General features: G+C 40.4%; 1 protein-coding gene and 1 pseudogene across 4 annotated transcripts in view; one reads left to right on the top strand and one right to left on the bottom strand.

Annotated features, from left to right (window-relative positions):
• PPARGC1A (PPARG coactivator 1 alpha) overlaps nucleotides 1-16,959 on the top strand; it is a 722,162-nt gene that overhangs the window by 665,756 nt on the left and 39,447 nt on the right. For 3 of the 4 annotated variants that reach the window (XM_060777878.2, XM_060777880.2, XM_060777881.2), the window contains 3 exons: nucleotides 1,357-1,551; nucleotides 7,765-7,887; nucleotides 9,198-9,402. In XM_060777878.2, coding sequence (XP_060633861.2) covers nucleotides 1,357-1,551; nucleotides 7,765-7,887; nucleotides 9,198-9,402 — 523 coding nt within the window. The remainder of the gene's footprint in view (nucleotides 1-1,356; nucleotides 1,552-7,764; nucleotides 7,888-9,197; nucleotides 9,403-16,959) is intronic. The other variant, XM_060777879.2, reaches the window with a different exon arrangement.
• On the bottom strand, nucleotides 609-707 carry LOC137097223 (U2 spliceosomal RNA; annotated as a pseudogene).

The following is a 16,959-nucleotide window of genomic DNA, read 5'->3' as shown; positions in this document are numbered from 1 at the left end:
ATGTCTTCCTTAACCATTTGTTCGTTTGTTAAAGGTAGGTTTAACTAAATAAAAATTAGTTCAGTCAAGAACAATCCTGACTAATATCTGTTGAGAGAATCCTATGTTTTCAGGTTTCCTCTGTGCTTCTAGAATCACCTCTTGTCTATTTCTGAGTAGCATTACACTGCTTCAGTGCGACATCTGCAAAGAATATGGGGACTACTCCCCTTTTCTTTCTCATTCTGAGAATTGTATTTGGCAGCCAACACAGTCTTTGCATGGACTCCACAGGGAGTTTTCCCTAGCCCTAAGTCATTAATAATTGCTGCGACAAATCTCCAAAATATAATAAGTGCTTTTATTTTTCTGCCTTCCAAATATATGTATGATAATTGGAATGTATTGCATTGAGGAATGCAAAGATATTAAATATATTTGATTTGACACAAACAAGTCCCTGGTACTGAAATAAGATATCTAGTACAAATTAATGTTGCAGCCACATCTGATTAGGAATTAATCTACTTTTTATAATTACAGCCTGAATTAGATAAACGCATACTGCAGTTATACGAAGCACTCAAACTACATAACTGAAAAGGACAACTTCAAAGGCAACCTGCAGAATACAGTTTTTTTTAAAGAAAGAAAACCACAGAGGTTGTCATAAGTAATAATTAAAAAAAACACTACACTTGATCTTAGCCAAAAGGCCGAGAAGTGAGTTTTCCGGGCTGTAGAAAAAAAAAAAACACTGATTGCTACTCTTTGAAATGCATGGAAGTAAGAAGTAATGTACTGGCTACCAAATTCCAGTAGCAGGGTCAGGTGTCTGGGGAAAATAATAGTCTTATACTTTCTTCTGATACACTTCCTTTAACTATATTATTTAGTGACCCGAGATCCCTGGGGAAAGGGGCAGAACCAAACACAACAATGATAGACAGGTGGTTAGCCTTTTTGCAAAACCCTTGAAACCTTGGAATGTATGCAATGGAGCTGGCTGCTGCAGGTCCTGCCACAGAAGCCTCGGGACTTCAAGGGCAAGTTTTGATGATGATATGCAACTATTCTGAGATTATTTTAAACCTTGAGATTATTTAGTGACCCTTGCAGTTTAATTAGCTCAGTTAAGTTGCACTAAGCAGATGAGGGTGAGAGAGAGTGAGGAAATGGTGAAAGAAAAATGTACAAGAACAGTTGCAGTTTCAATTAAAGTATGTTTATAGGCTGCTCTAAAAGCATATAAGTTAGTTGGAATTTGCCAGTTCACTCACAAAAATTAATTCAGCCAAATTACATTTTACACGGCTATGTAATCATATTATCCCTTTTTGACTCACCTTTGTCTCTTTCTTCCCTCTGTTTGCACAGAAGATAGATGAAGAGAATGAAGCAAACTTGCTAGCAGTTCTCACAGAGACTTTGGACAGTATTCCTGTGGATGAAGATGGATTGCCTTCATTTGATGCACTGACAGATGGAGATGTGACCAACGAAAATGATGCTAGCCCTTCACCAATGCCTGACGGCACCCCTCCAGCGCAGGAGGCAGAAGAGCCGTCTCTAGTAAGAATCTACCTTCCTAGTGTTTAACGGGAAATGGAGGTGCCCTCTGACTATCCACTGCATGGGTATGATGTAGCCGCAATAAGGTTTGGTCTTTTCATTTAGGTTGAAAACCCAAGGAGAACAAAACTGCGTTTAGAAATATATATGTGTGTGTTGTGTGTATTGGATGGGAACTGGCTGGAAAAAATATCAGATGTGCCAGCTACAGAATTCTGTTGAACTGAATCCGAAGTTAGATATTGTTCTGATAACTGATAGTCTTATCATTGTGGTCATAAAAAGTTTGAAATTTATTGAATGCATGTTTATTCCTTCAGAATCTTTGGCAAACTTCTCTTTTAATGATTTCCTAGTCAATGCTTATTAAGGAAGATTGGATTCAGTTTTGGCTTAGATAGTTAACAGTTATTTGGTAAGTATTGCTTGGTAGATAAAGGAAATGTGTTTCTTACTTCCTTTGTGGATTGGTAATTGAAGGTCCCAGTACAAAATGTGTCACTTTGTGAAATAACAAGCACACCCCAAAATGGGCCGGCCTTGAAGGGGAAAGCACAGATGCTGATAATATGACTTGCTGATGTTCAGTTTGAGGAAGACGAGAGGATGCCACCAGTCTTTCCTCAGAGTAGCCTTCCTGTAAAACTAGTTTTGGCAAAGGCTCTGGTTGCATCAGTTTCTCAATTAACTTAAATACATAACTGACACTCAGTAAAACACCTGTGCTTTAAAGGTGTGTTTGTATTACTGATTTAAACAGATTCAGTAGCCACCCACATTTTCCAGGGAGCTATGTTTAATATGTCCATAAGGAATACTCAGAAGGCCTATAAAGAATTTCCAATATCTATTTCAAATTACTATTCCCTGGATTCTGTGAGGGAAGAAAACACAACTAAATTGCTGTTAAAATTTGTCAGTTACTCTACAACAGTGAATGGGAAGGTTGTGTATGTTACCTTGTATTCCATTGCAGCATCCGAAGGATTAGGGTGAAATGTGGAGTTAGGTATACCCAGAACACAGACAAGACTTTTTTTTCCCAAATCCTAGTTTCAGAATGTTTTTTTTAAGAAATTGCAAAAAAGTAACTTTTCCAAACTCTAGGTCTCTCTAAGAAGGTATAATTAGATTTTATATTTCTTATGAACCCACCAATATTCTCAAACTGCTTAAGAACTTATTAGCATCAAAACCTATTTATTAGCTTACAATGACCATCATCCCCCACCCATCCACAAGCCAGGGTTGAAAGGAATTGTAAACCAACACATCTGGAATATGACATTTTGTGAGAAATGGTTAAAGTGAGTAAAATGCTCGGAAAGTCCCAAGAAGTTATGGGTGAAAAAAGTGACTGCAAGACTTTCCCGAAACGAACATTACAAAACCTGATTCTGCTGCCAGAGGACTCTTTTTATCTTTCAATCATAATGGAACTGAGAAGTTCAGTATCTTATAGCTGTGACTATCAAGATAACTTGTAACACGCATTTCCCAAATGATTTTATCAACCACCAAGAAAATTCATATTACTTGCTTTGCCTGGCATAAAAAACTAGTCTGTCTTAGATCTTGTTTACTTTGAGATACTGTTTGTCTTTTAACACTATGGATAGGATACAGACTTAAACATGCTTATAGTTTATGTATTGCAACCGGCCATGACATTCATTATTAAATGGGTTGATTTTTACCTGTACTAAGTGTTGACCTGGCCCTATTTATCTATAATTTTTCTATACCTTTGCACTAGAATTTCCAATAGTGTAGAAAAATGTTTCTTATGCCAGATTCCTTGCCAGGATATTTAATATATGAACAACATTAATGTGGGCCATCCCTGGCAGAAGACTTGGTCCCATAGCTAGCTAGCTATAGTTTCTGTGGGCAATATTCATCATGCTAGTACTTTGCTGTAATTCCTGCTCATTGCCATTTTCCAAAAGAGGGGAGTAACAGCTCATTTGCCTCACAGGAGTGTGATAGATGACAGGAGAACAACATGAAAAACTAGTAATCCCTTTCCATCTCCACTTCTTACTACAGGAGAGATGAGCCTTTCAAAAGGCCATATTCTGTTAGGGTGATTTGTCAGGGGTAAATGTTGGCAGTGAGTGGGATCAGAGGAAAAAATGTTCAGGCCTCTTCCCCCTACTTCTTTCACATTGTGTCCTTCCCTCCTTCTGGCACCCTTTCCTTTCTCCACAAAATTAGGAAAGATGTTTTGAAAATGCCATCTTTTATTGCTCTTTATTGTCTGCTGTGATTGTGCAGTAGGATGGTGGGAGAACAACTCATCTTTTGATGATTGTTTACACAGGCCATTTGAAATTAGATTATGGGCCACAGGGCACTCACCTCTGCCTTATATTTTTCTTCCCCTTTTGATCTCATCTATATTTCTTCTGTTATGACTAATCAAGAGATGATGATAAAGGGGAGAATGTGCATCCCTTCATATATGTCTGTGAAATAAAGTATGTAGTTATGTGCCTGTGTGTACGTGACAACAAATGCTTGTGACCTTATGAATTTGGAAGTCTTTACCTATGCCCTTGGGCACTGTCTCCATTTAAGATTAGTTGTGAGGTCCCCAGGTAAAACAGGCTTTCCCACTGCTGTTATTTGTAAACTCATAGATGAAATGCAATGTACCTTTGAGGGGGAAAAACAGCCACAATTCCCTTCTGGCCTAGGGTAACTACTAATATATCATTTTCCAGTGTGTAAAATGGTTTTGTAAGCCTTATGTTGCTCATCTTTTTGACAACTCTGTGAAGTAGGCTTTTTATCTTTCTTGTTCTGTAGGAACGAGGCTCAGCGTACAGGGCCATTTCCCACATTGCAGAGCTCTTGTGTAGTTCAAAACTTTTGACAAGACATGTGAAGATTCAACATCAAAGTCAGGATACAAACCCACGATTAGAAAACACACACAAACTTATAAAGCAAATAGAAACAACTGCCACTGTTTGCTGGAATAGTATTTAGAGAAATTAAATTGTGTGTACCACAGATTGCCTGCCTCTGCTTTTATTGGTCAAAGAACAAAAAGGTTCCAAAGTAATTGGGGGAAGGGGAATCCAAAACCCAGCTAGACATTCACATATGAAGGTTAATAAGATAAGACATCTAGTGGTCTGTTGCCAGATGGCATATTGATTTACAAAGATCTACAAATTCAGGGTTCTTTTGTCAACTTTTAATAATCAAAACTTTTATAGAGACATTTCGTTATTTATGCCATCTGGGATGCCATGCTGGCCTTTAGCTTCTTGAAGCAGACGCTGGATGTACAGCTGGCACGAATGCAGTTTTAGGTTAAATGTGTGAGCTTCCATGTGTTTTTTTTTAATATATGGCACCTTCAGTACCCAGGCAAGAACAGAAGAAGGGAATGGATATGGAGGCAGCAGTAAACATAATAACCGCATGCAAATGCTTCAGATGTACGTGCAAGGAATCAGTAATGGCAGGATGAAAAAGTAGGTTTTCAGATGGAATTTAGGCTTCCAGGTAAATAGGGAAACAAGGTTGGGGAGCTTGCAGTGAAAGCTTCTGAAGGCAACAGCAAGGAGCTTTATAGAAAGCCAGTGTAGGGAACTATAGAGGGGAGTCAGAGGAGCATGGAAGGTGAAAGACTTGAGGAAAAGACTACTGTGCAGACATAAATAAAGGTGAAACCTAGGCAAACCACTTGCTGAAAGTGTAAAGAAGAAGTTCTATAGTTATAAAAAATGCCAAATGGAGAAGTACCGAGACCTAGGGAAACCACTGGTTAGAATGATTAGTTACAGTCCCGATGCTTCCAAAACAGTTGCTATTGTAGCATATATTTTTTAAAAAAAGAAATGCTACTTTTTGTTACAAATAATTAAAATACCTATGGTTTAATTGGTTTTTAAAATAACAATGATTAGAATGCCATGAGCCCCTCCCACTGATCCACGCTTCACTCCCCAAACACACACCAGGAAACTATAAACTTTCGCAGTGCAATATTGTAAATAGATAAGAAACGTAAACAGGGAAAGGCTGGCTTGGAAACAAAACAAAGAACATTATTCTTGGACATTCTGAGTTTGTGACAACAACAAAATATGTGGATTCAAATATCAGAGGCGTAGATGGTGATGCAAGATGTTAATGAGGGGCAAATTTGGGAGTAGACAGATTGAGCTTATACCATTTGCACACAGGTGGTACTGAAAGCATGGGATTCTCTGCATGGCTGTTATGTAGAGTGAGAAGTTCAGAAGTACAAAAATCAGTAATCTTTGAAACAGCCTGCAGTGATATACCCCAAAGGTCTTCAGAGTTGACATTCTGAGTTCTCTTTTTGAGAAGCTATACTGGCTGTTTCTCTCCTGTCACCAAGGAGGCTGTCCAGACCTTGAATCGGTGTCTAGCTGCTGTGTCGGACTGGATGAGAGCTAACAAATTGAAATTGAATCCAGACAAGACAGAGGTCCTACTGGTCAGTCGTAAGGCCAAACAGGGTATAGGGTTACAGCCTGTGCTGGATGGGGTTACACTCCCCCTGAAGACGCAGGTTCGCAGCTTGGGAGGGATCCTGGACTCATCGCTGAGCCTGGAACCCCAGGTCTCAGCGGTGGCTGGGAGAGCTTTTGCACAACTAAAACTTGTGCACCAGTTGCGCCCGTACCTCGGGAAGTCTGATCTGGCCACGGTGGTCCACGCTCTTGTTACATCCCGAATAGACTACTGCAACGCTCTCCACGTGGGGTTGCCCTTGAAGACTGTTCGGAAACTTCAACTAGTCCAGCGAGCGGCAGCCAGATTGCTCACCGGAGCAACATACAGGGAGCATACCACCCCCCTGCTGTGCCAGCTCCACTGGCTGCCGATTCAGTTCCGAGCACAATTCAAGGTGCTGGTTTTGACCTACAAAACCCTATACGGTTCCGGTCCAGTGTATCTGTCCGAACGTATCTCCCTCTATGTCCCACCCCGGAGTCTGAGATCATCTGGGGAGGCCCTGCTCTCGACCCCACCACTGTCACAAGTGAGGCTGGTGGGGACGAGGAGCAGGGCTTTCTCAGTGGTAGCCCCCCACCTGTGGAATTCACTCCCGGGGGAAATCAGGGCATCATCATCCCTCCTCGCCTTCAGGAGGAGGGTGAAAACTTGGTTATGGGACCAGGCCTTTGGCCACTGGCAATTAAATGAGATAATCAGGCGAGTAAGACCAGCAGGATGGACGAATGGAACGTAAAACTAGATCTAGGTGTTAACTAACGCTGACCATGTAAGAGGAGAAATTGGGTTTGCATTTGGTTTTTAATGATTTTATTGATTTTATGATTTTATGGTTATAATGCATGCATGTCAACTGTGAATTGTTGTAATTTTGTGTATGATTGTTTATGATACAGGCATCAAATTGTGCCTTGTTTCTGTAAGCCGCCCTGAGTCCCCTTCGGGGTGAGAAGGGCGGGGTAAAAGAACCCCAAATAATAAATAAAATAGATGCAGCTCTTCCAGGAGACAAAAGGAGGCTCCTCTGGGTATCTTGCCCCCCATCCATCCGTATAGGTAATTAGGACTGACATATACTGTGGAGCATTAGTACACGACTGCTATTTTGACAGGAAATAATGTCCTGAAACAAGAATGCATTTCTTTTTTTCCCAGCAGCGTTACTCCCCATTCCTGGTGGCTTTACAGTACTAGAATATGAGCAGAGAAAGTTCTAATGCTGTTCTGTCTTTTCCTAGAGCCGATGAACAGCAGCCTATTTTAGACATTCCTCTAGGGAAGGCAGAGTTGCCTCCACCGGCTCTCTGTGTGTCTGTCCTGCCTCTGGACCTGCAAAATGACCATATAGTCAGCATAATGTTTTAATAGGGCTTCTTTCGGTCATTTTCAAAATGCCAAGGCCTATGCTGGTTGAACATTTACAAGATTTTACCTAGGTTAACTTTGCATGATGGATGTTGTCCATATATGCTAAATATATATCCATAAGTGGACATCTAACAGGCCTTGGAAGCAGAATAGAGCTATTCCTGCTTTCTCGGTATGTTCGCCTCTAGACATGTAAGCATGTTTGTCCAGAAAGGACATGTGAAATGCTCATTCTGATAAAAGAAAGCTAAAGAGTCAGAAATGCATAACCTCATTTCTCTTTCTTCCTAACCTCTCCCCTTTCCTATACCCCAAACCCCTCACCCCCCATTATGCCTGCAGCTTAAGAAGCTCTTGTTGGCACCAGCTAACATCCAGCTAAATTACAATGAATGCAGTGGCCTCAGCACGCACAACCATGCAAATGCCAATCATAGGATCAGAACAAGCCCTGTGGTGGTTAAGGTACAGAGTTCAATTATTCACTACATATAAATATGATATGAAAGAGCATTTGGGAGAAGAGTGGAGCAGTCCTTTCAATCACAAAGTATGGCCTATGTCAGATACTTACTGGGGCTATGTACTACTAGTAACCTATGTTCAACTCTTCCATTACTTCTTGAAGTACTGTGATTTGGTGCTCTGTACAGAGGTCCATTGGGCAAATTGGTATGATTGCCTCCACTCATTCCTCTGTGTGTGTGTGTGTGTGTGTGTGTGCATACGTGCATGTACATTTAGATACATGCATGTGTTAAGGTGCTGAATCTTAAATTGGCCATCATCCATGCATGCCTCCACACTGAGCACCACTGTTTAATACATGATTACATAGATGGAAGGGGAAATATGGTTGCCTGCTTCATCATAAAGACTAGATTGCTGCTGTCCAAGAAATAGTGCAGCTGTCCCAAGGACCTTGGTATATTTACTTCATTTGCCTATGACATTTCTGATAGTGACAAGAGGGGCGGAAAAGGTATATAGGTGGCAGGAAATATCCCAAACAAAAAAGGAAAAGTGGATTTTCTTTCTTTTAATGTTCTGAATAATACATGTTATGCCTACCCTAACCAGAATTAATGGGCCTCTTTACAGTCTTATTACTTTTTCTTTGTGGAGAATAGTAGACATTGCCATTAAAATATTATCCATGAGCTGACGTCTTGACATGCAGTTCCAGGCTGCTACTTCACTTGCAGCATAACTTAGAAAAAGATTATGCTGGAACCTTAGCAGAAAGGTCTGTGTCAGCCATTAATTGCCTCTGATGCTGGCAGTGGTGTAATTCTGTTAGCTGGCTGTATTAAACAATGTTTGTCTTGCCATTGACTGTAACTGAAAACAGAGCGTTTAGGGGTACTTAAGAGAGTTGCGAATGCTGGGCTTGAGCAATCAGCAGCAAATTAAGGTTTAAACCAGCATATCCCTTCCCTTGCTAGCCCCCGTTCATAGTAAAGGCACTGTAGGGTCTTGTTAGTTATATGTTGCTGAGTAGGAGCATTGAAATGTAAGAGAAATGAAATAAAAAGCTGCATAACTGTCGTTTAGGAATTTTAAATGTAATTTTCTTTCCTTGTTCTGCAAACAATTATTCACAGCTCATAGATCTAGTACACTTAGACCAAACACTTGACTGAAAATCTCATCTATTCAGGAAACCTATATCCATTCTGATAAGGTTCAGTTCACTAATTTAGCTTTCTTTTTCTTCTTCTTCCTCCCCTCCCCTCCCCTTCTTTCCCCCTTTTTATTGTGACTTGCATCTTAAGACTGAGAATTCATGGAGCAATAAGACGAAGAGCATTTGTCAACCACAAAAACCACAAAGACGTCAATGCTCGGAGCTTCTCAAGTATCTGACCACCAACGATGACCCTCCACAGACCAAACCAACAGAGAACAGGAACAGCAGCAGAGACAAATGCACCTCTAAAAAGAAGGTGCTCTTGCATTCTCAGATGCATCATTTGCAAGGTAATCCTATGTTCACTGGATAGTACTGGGGAAAACCATTGTCTTTGCAGTGAGTGCTCATTCCCATTTCCTATGAACATGCGGAGACAGTAGAAGTAGAGGTGGAGAAGAACAAATACTCTAGTTTGTACTTGCTGAAATAGCATTTCTAGATGCTTAGGACATTGAACAGTTGTGTTCTAGAAGCATTTAGTGGAGCCAAGAGGTATAGCTGATTCTTCCTGGGTTTTGAGCATACAAATGTGTCTTTATCCTTGGTCCATACATTTATCAATCATTGTTTGTTATATAAACGGATTAGTGATTAGAAGGTGGCGCAACTGTTCCCTTCCTTCCAACTTACCCTATGACAACCCTATAGTGTAGGCCAGGTTGTGAAAAGGTGATTGGCCATGTGGATGTCTTCTTGACTGATCTGTTTTCATGTACCATATTTGCCCATAGCTGTCTGCGCTTTGTTTCCTGAAATCCCTATTGACTCTTTCAAAATTATGGTCACTTCAAATCCATATATTGGAAAGATGCCAGAATATCAAGGCCCCTTTCTTTTGTGGTTTGTTTGATTTATTATTCTTTATTTACATTGCCTCTATCTCACAGTTTGAACATATATTTAGGTTCTTGGGAAATAATAAACAAAAAAAACATGCAGTACACTCAGAAGTAAAAAAATAATAATACTAAAATAAAATAGATAAAATAACACAGCAAAGCCCCATAGGAAAACAGCATCCAAATAGGTGGCAAATGGTTATGCTAAACTGCGATTAAGTTATAAATGCTAATGTTAGCAGTTCTTTAAAAACTTGGAAAACCTTTAAAAAAGGAATTTGACTGATATGACTGTAAAGAGAGCACCAGCTGACCCTTGACAGATAAGACATTTCAAATGCATTCTATTAATTTACTATATTTATGAAATTAATTATTCATAGTAATTCATTTTTTTAACATGGAGCATTTCTTTGCCCCTTCAATTGAAATTTACAAACAAAAGAGAAAACATAATAAAGCCAGACAATATTACAACAGAAACCATTGATTACTATCTATTTATTATTTATTAAAACATCAATTAAAGCAAGATCAGAAAGAACTTTTAAATACTAGTGATCTAAATCTGATAATGAAGAGTACTCCATAAGCAACAATCTACCAGCAATGGAGCCCTTTCCTAAAGTTATCATCTGCCTTGCTTCAGGTGAAAGGGGAAACCGGAAGAGAGCTTTTTCAGATGGCCCCAGTGCCATAGTTGGCTTCTACAGGGCTTAACAGCCAAAGCTGCCCTAACTTCAGTGCATCTGCACAACAATCACTTTCCTATCACATTAACCACAATTATTTCATGTAGCACAAGATATTTTCTACTATGAAGTTGTGTCTATGTACACAGAGTGCTAAATATCTCATCAGACTATAAATCTCAGCATTTAAAATTATCATGCCATAGCATTTAAAGTGAAACAAAACTTCTATAACTGTAGTGCAGATTCACTCTTTTAATCATCATTTATGCAGTCCCTTCATTGTTAATGGTAATCAACATTCACTTATTTATTTATTGTGTCAGAATTATTGTGTTATAATGTATATAAAACACAAAATTAAAAGATTGGCATTATGCTAAATGTCCTTTAACCAGAAGCTTGGAGTGCCTCTGGTGTCGCTGTAAGAAGGTTTTCCATTGTGCATGTGGCAGGGCTCAGATTGCATTGTAGTAGGTGGTCAGTGGTTTGCTCACATGTTGTGGACTCCACTTTGTAGCCCCATTTTTTAAGATTAGCTCTGCATCTCGCGGTGCCAGAGCGCAGCCTGTTCAGAGCCTTTCAGGTTGCCCAATCTTCTGTGTGCCCAGGAGGGAGTCTTTCATTTGGCAGAGGTTCCAGGTTTTCGCCTGCCACCTTTGAACTCTTGATTGCTTTGGTGTTCCTGCGAATATCTCTGTAGATCTTAGGAAGCTGTTTCTTGATTTAAGGCACTGGCTTGCTGGCTGATATCCGAACAGAGGATGGGCTGGAGATGTCAATGCCTTGGTCCTTTCATTACAGGCTGCTATTTCCCAGCAGAAATCAGGTGATGCAATACTGACTAAACAATATAATTTCTCCATCAGATGTAGACATCCTGTGATAGTGCGGCATGTCTCATTAAGAGCCACATCCACTGTTTAACATGGTGAGATGTATTCCACATTGAGGATGCGTACTCAGCAGCAGAGTAGCTAAGCGCAAGGGCAGATGTTTTCACTGTGTCTGGTTGTAATCCCCAGGTTGTGCCAGTCAGCTTTCGTACAATATTATTTCTAGCACTCACTTTTTGCTTGATATTCAAGCAATGCTTCTTATAAGTCAGAACATTGTCCAGGGTAACTCTCAGGTATTTGGATATTCTGCAATCCTCCAGTGGGATTCCTTCCCAGGTAATGCTCAGAGCTCAAGATACTTGTCTGTTCTTAAAGTGAAAAACACATGTCTGTGTTTTAAATGGATTAGGAATCAGCTGGTTTCCCCTGACATGAGAGAAGCCTCCCTGCAGGCATCCCCTGGGTAACATCTTTGTAAGTGGCTGATTCTCTCACGCCAGAAGCGACTTGCAGCAATGCAACCAACCAAACAAATATCAGCATTCACTGAAAGCGTTATTAAAATAGAATTCAGAAGATCAGTTATGGAAAGAGCCACACATGCTGAGTTTTACGTTTGCACCTAAGGTATCTTAAGAATATATCTGAGTATGCATAGTATCAATGCATTACACATGTATTTATCAGCACCTTGAGCAATTGCTAATTAAGGACTGGCTATATCTGCGGCATACCTTGGGTTTGACGCCTTATAATGCCTACAATGGTTCTGTATTAAAGAGATGAGACAGACAATAATAAAAAGAGGCAACACAAGCATGTTGTAGAAGGTTAACAGGACAAAACTACTGATGTGTATTAGAAAATAATTACCATTCTGGACAAATTGGGCAAGATAGTTCATTAGGGAGCCCCTCTGCTTTTTATCAGGCTCAAATGAAGACACTGTTAACTTTCACTGTATTCCTTAAGAGACAATAAAAACAGCTTTCTTGCAGCTTCTGAATCGGCAGTAAATGTGTCAGTCCTATTATAAAAACCACCACTGATCTTATTGTTTATTTTCTAAATGGCATCAAGTATAGGAACTGTTCTTACTGCTTTTGCTCACTCAATAGAAAAAATAACAAAAATTCTTTACGGCCAACAAAGCATCTTTAAAGACGTTTGGTATCCTCCAGTGGTATTAAAAAGTATGTTTTAGTGTGGGTAACCCCTAGGGCATGATTGCAAGATTGTAAAGATTTCCCTCATGCACACAGACATGGTAGTATTGTTGTTTTTCTCTCTTCCTGTTGCTAATTCCTTCCAAAAATGTAGAATTCTAAGGAAACCTGTTTTTTGTTTGTTTGTTTAAAATAACGGCTATATTTTTTAAAACATACCTTTCTCAACAACCGTCTGTTATACCAGAAAACATGTGGACATCATTGATCAAGAGAAATGGGGTTGTGGATTGTAGCTTGGGGAACAGAGAGTGTAGCCAACAAATGTAAATTTCATTTCATTTCCCTCCCTGCCTATCTTACTCCCCTAAACCATAGCACTAGCTGAGTGAGTGTGGGAGTATTTCTGTCTTAAATAGACTGCAATATGAAGAAGGTACAGAATTTTAAAAGTTAAGGTTTTTTTAACTCCCTCTTACAGAATCCCCCACTCAACATAGCCAGTAGTCCAAAAAAAAAAAAAAAGTTCTTTTCCAAGCACTAGAAAAGCACAATCTCATGTTTCAAATTATCTTGTCATGCTAAGAATCTGCCATCTTACAGTCGGAGAAAGCACTTGCATCCAGAGGGATGGCAAAAAAACAGATGTTCTTGTTTTGTTTAATTTTTAATCAACTTTACACCACATGATACAATTGTATTTCTACACTGCCAATCTCCAAATTGAGTTAAATCTTGCCCTTGTGACACTTAGGGGCCATCCCAAAAGTTGAAAGGTTCAAGGTACCACATCAAGTAATTCAAGAACTGTGTTTCATCATTTCAGAAAACCGAGCTAGGGAAAAGACAGGTAGCACCCCCCCCCCACCTAAAAAAATCCCCCTACTTTCTTAATTTCCAATCTTGACTGAATCAATAGTTTCGATTCTATATATTTATGCAAGACTGGTTGACTAAATATTGGTGCTTAATTTTTGAAGCATACTTTATGTGCTGGCAAAAGAACCAAAGTCAATAAGGTGGGAGAGGAACTACATTATAGATCAAGAAGCCTTATTGCTCCTAATGGGCGGTGGGGGAAGACTGACTCAGAAGAGTTTCTATCTATTTCCTTTGTTTTGCTAAATATGCAGATAGAAGACATGCATATGAAACAAAGAGATTGATTTGTTCAGGCAGAACTTTTAAACACATTGAATATGCATTCGGTTGTATATATGGGAATGCACTGGCATTTCATTATGGATTTCAACACTCAGGATCAAGAAAAGGACATCAAGTAATGGAATCAGAGGAGAGCAAGTTGAGCTCCCTCTGTCAGCTCCACCTTCTCATGAGGGGGCATGAGAGAGACCTCTCATAAGGATGGTAAAACATCTGGGTGTCCCCTTTCAGATGGCCAATTTTCTCACACCAGAAGCAACTTGCATTTTCTCATGTCGCTCCTGGCACGAAAAAAAAATGGAACATTGGAGGTCTGTGACCAAACCTCCTGACCTCGTATGCCTTTTAGATTTAGGACCTGTAGCTGCTGTTCATTTGTGAATTAGGATTAGGACTGGGGTTAATGCTTTTTCCCTGCACTCTTTTCCCAGTGATATCCACTCACTTTACTACTTACCCCGCTAGTAGAATGTGAAGTTTTGGGATCATTTTAGACACATTGAATATGAATTCTGTGATATAAAATGCTGTGACAATGCATTTTATGATTCCACAAATCTTGGATCATCATTAATCAGCAATCACTCGTGTCCAAGTATGATTTTCTTCCAAGTATAATGTCTTGGCAGTGGGTCCATAGGTGGCTGTAGAGATCTATTCGTGACCGGCATGTTCTTCCACAGTGAGGACATCAATTTCCAGGTGGAAGAGAAATCTTTCTCTTGACATGACTCTCACTTTTGCCCTCCATTCGTGCCTGTTCGAATTCCACAGCACGGTTGGTCACAGCTGATCTCCAGTTAGAATGCTCAAGGGCCAGAACTTCCCAGTTCTCAGTGTCTCTGCCACAGTTTTAAAGGTTGGTTTTAAGCCCATCTTTAAATCTCTTTTCCTGTTCACCAACATTCTGTTTTCCATTCTTGAGTTGGGAGTATAGCAACTGCTTTTGAAGGTGGTGATCAAGCATTCATACAACATGGCCAGTCCAGTGAAGTTGATGGCAAAGGAGCTTTACTTCAATGCTGGTGGTTTTTGCTTCTTCCAGCATGCTGATATTTGTTCACCTGGCTTCCCAAGAGATTTGCAGGATTTTTCAGAGGCAACACTGATGGAATTGTTCCAGAAGTTGAGTGTGACATTTGTAGATGGTCCACATTTCACAGGCATATAACAGGGTTAGGAGGACAATGGCTTTATAAACAAGCATCTTGGTTTCCCCACGAATGTCCCAATCCTCAAACACTCTGCTTCATTTGGAAAAATGCTCCCCTTGCAGAGCTCAAACGGTGTTGTATTTCAGTGTCAATGTTGACTTTTGTGGAGAGGTGGCTGCAAAGGTAGTGGAAATTGTCAACATTTTTTAACATTACACCATTAACCTGTCTTTCTGGCATTGCAGAGGGGTTGTCTGGTGCCTGCTGAAAGAGCACTTTAGTTTTCTCAATGTTCAATGACAGGCCGAGCTTCTCGTATGCTTCTACGAAGATGTTTATAGTGGCATGTAGGTCCTATTCTGAATGCACACAGATGATGTTGTCATCAGCATATTGGAGTTCTATAACAGATGTTGTTGTGACCTTGGTTTTGGCTTTTAGTCTGCTGAGGTGTTAAATAGCTTGCCATCTGTCCGATATATGATTTCCACACCGGTAGGAAGCTTCCCGTCAACAAGGTGCAGTATCATATAGATAAAGATGGGGTATAAGGTTGAGGCAATAACACATCCTTGATTGACACCTGATTCTGCCTTAAATTGGTTGATTTGGGAGCCACAGCTGTCCAAGACTGATGTTATCATTGAGAAACTGCAGGAAATTCACAAATTTGACAGGGCACCTGATTTTTTGGAAGATGACACATAGAACACCGTGATTCACTGTGTCGAATGCCTCTGCAGGGTCAATGAATGTCACATACAGAGGTTGATTATGCACCCTGCCTTTTTCTTGGAGCTGTCATGCAGTGGAGGTCATATCCAGTGTTCTTCTGGAGGGGCATAAGCCCTACTGGGATTCTGGCAGGATGTCTTCTGAAATAGGTAGAAGGCGGTCTGCAAGGATTCTGTTCTTTCCCTTTTTTATTTTCTTAGTCTCCCACACATTTTCAATGAACTGGTGGAGTTGTTATGTCAGCTCTGATCAACCTTCTTAAAAGATTTCGGCAGGGATCCCATCAGGTCTTCTGGCTTTGTTGTTGTTGCTTTGCCGACTTCGTCCAAAGTAGACAGTGCTGGAGGCTCATCCCTGGCTTCTTGATGCTGGATTTGTGAGAGAACCTCTTTGACCACATTGGAGCTGCAGTTGAGGAAATTGTGGTAGTGCTCTTTCCAATGTAGTATGATTGATATTTTATCCTTCAAAAGTTTGGTTCCATCTGATGAACAAAGAAGGTGTATGCCATGATTTCTTGGTCCCTAGATGACATTTGTGGCATTAAGCATCCCCATGCATCATTGACATCAGCAAGGTGTTGGGTTTCTTGAGCCTTTTTTGTCCATCGGCCTGTGATGATGGAAGTCTTCAATTTATTCCGATATTCCTCATTTTATTTATTTATTTATTTACTTTATTTGTATACCGCACTCTCTCAGCCCGTAGGCGACTCAGTGCAGTTTACAACCAGGTCAATATACAAAGTGCACAACACTAGCATTTAAAAACAGTAACTAATGCAACTACATCAATATAACAGCACATCAATACATCAATATAACGTCAATACATCCATATAACTAACCCATCACGTCTCATCAGTAAAGTCATAATCCGATTTCCTCGTCCATTATTCCAAGTTCCAAGATCAATCAGTTAATTGCACTGCTTAATTAAACGCCTGTTCAAAGAGCCAGGTCTTCACTCTTCTTCTGAACGTCAGCAGAGAGGGGGCCGACCTAATGTCTGCGGGAAGGGCGTTCCACAGCCAAGGGGCCACCACTGAGAAGGCCCTGTCTCTCGTCCCCGCCAGCCATGCCTGTGAGGCTGGCGGGATCGAGAGCAGGGCCTCCCCGGACGATCTTAATGTCCTAACTGGTTCATAGGGGATGATGCGTTCGGACAGATAGGTCGGGCCAGAACCGTTTAGGGCTTTAAGGGCTAAAGCCAGCACTTTGAATTGTGCCCGGTAGCAGATTGGCAGCCAGTGGAG

Source organism: Anolis sagrei, chromosome 5 (assembly GCF_037176765.1).
Source record: "Anolis sagrei isolate rAnoSag1 chromosome 5, rAnoSag1.mat, whole genome shotgun sequence".
NCBI lineage: Eukaryota > Metazoa > Chordata > Lepidosauria > Squamata > Dactyloidae > Anolis > Anolis sagrei.
Note: the sequence above shows the minus strand (reverse complement) of the source record. Positions and strands in the feature narration are given on the sequence as shown.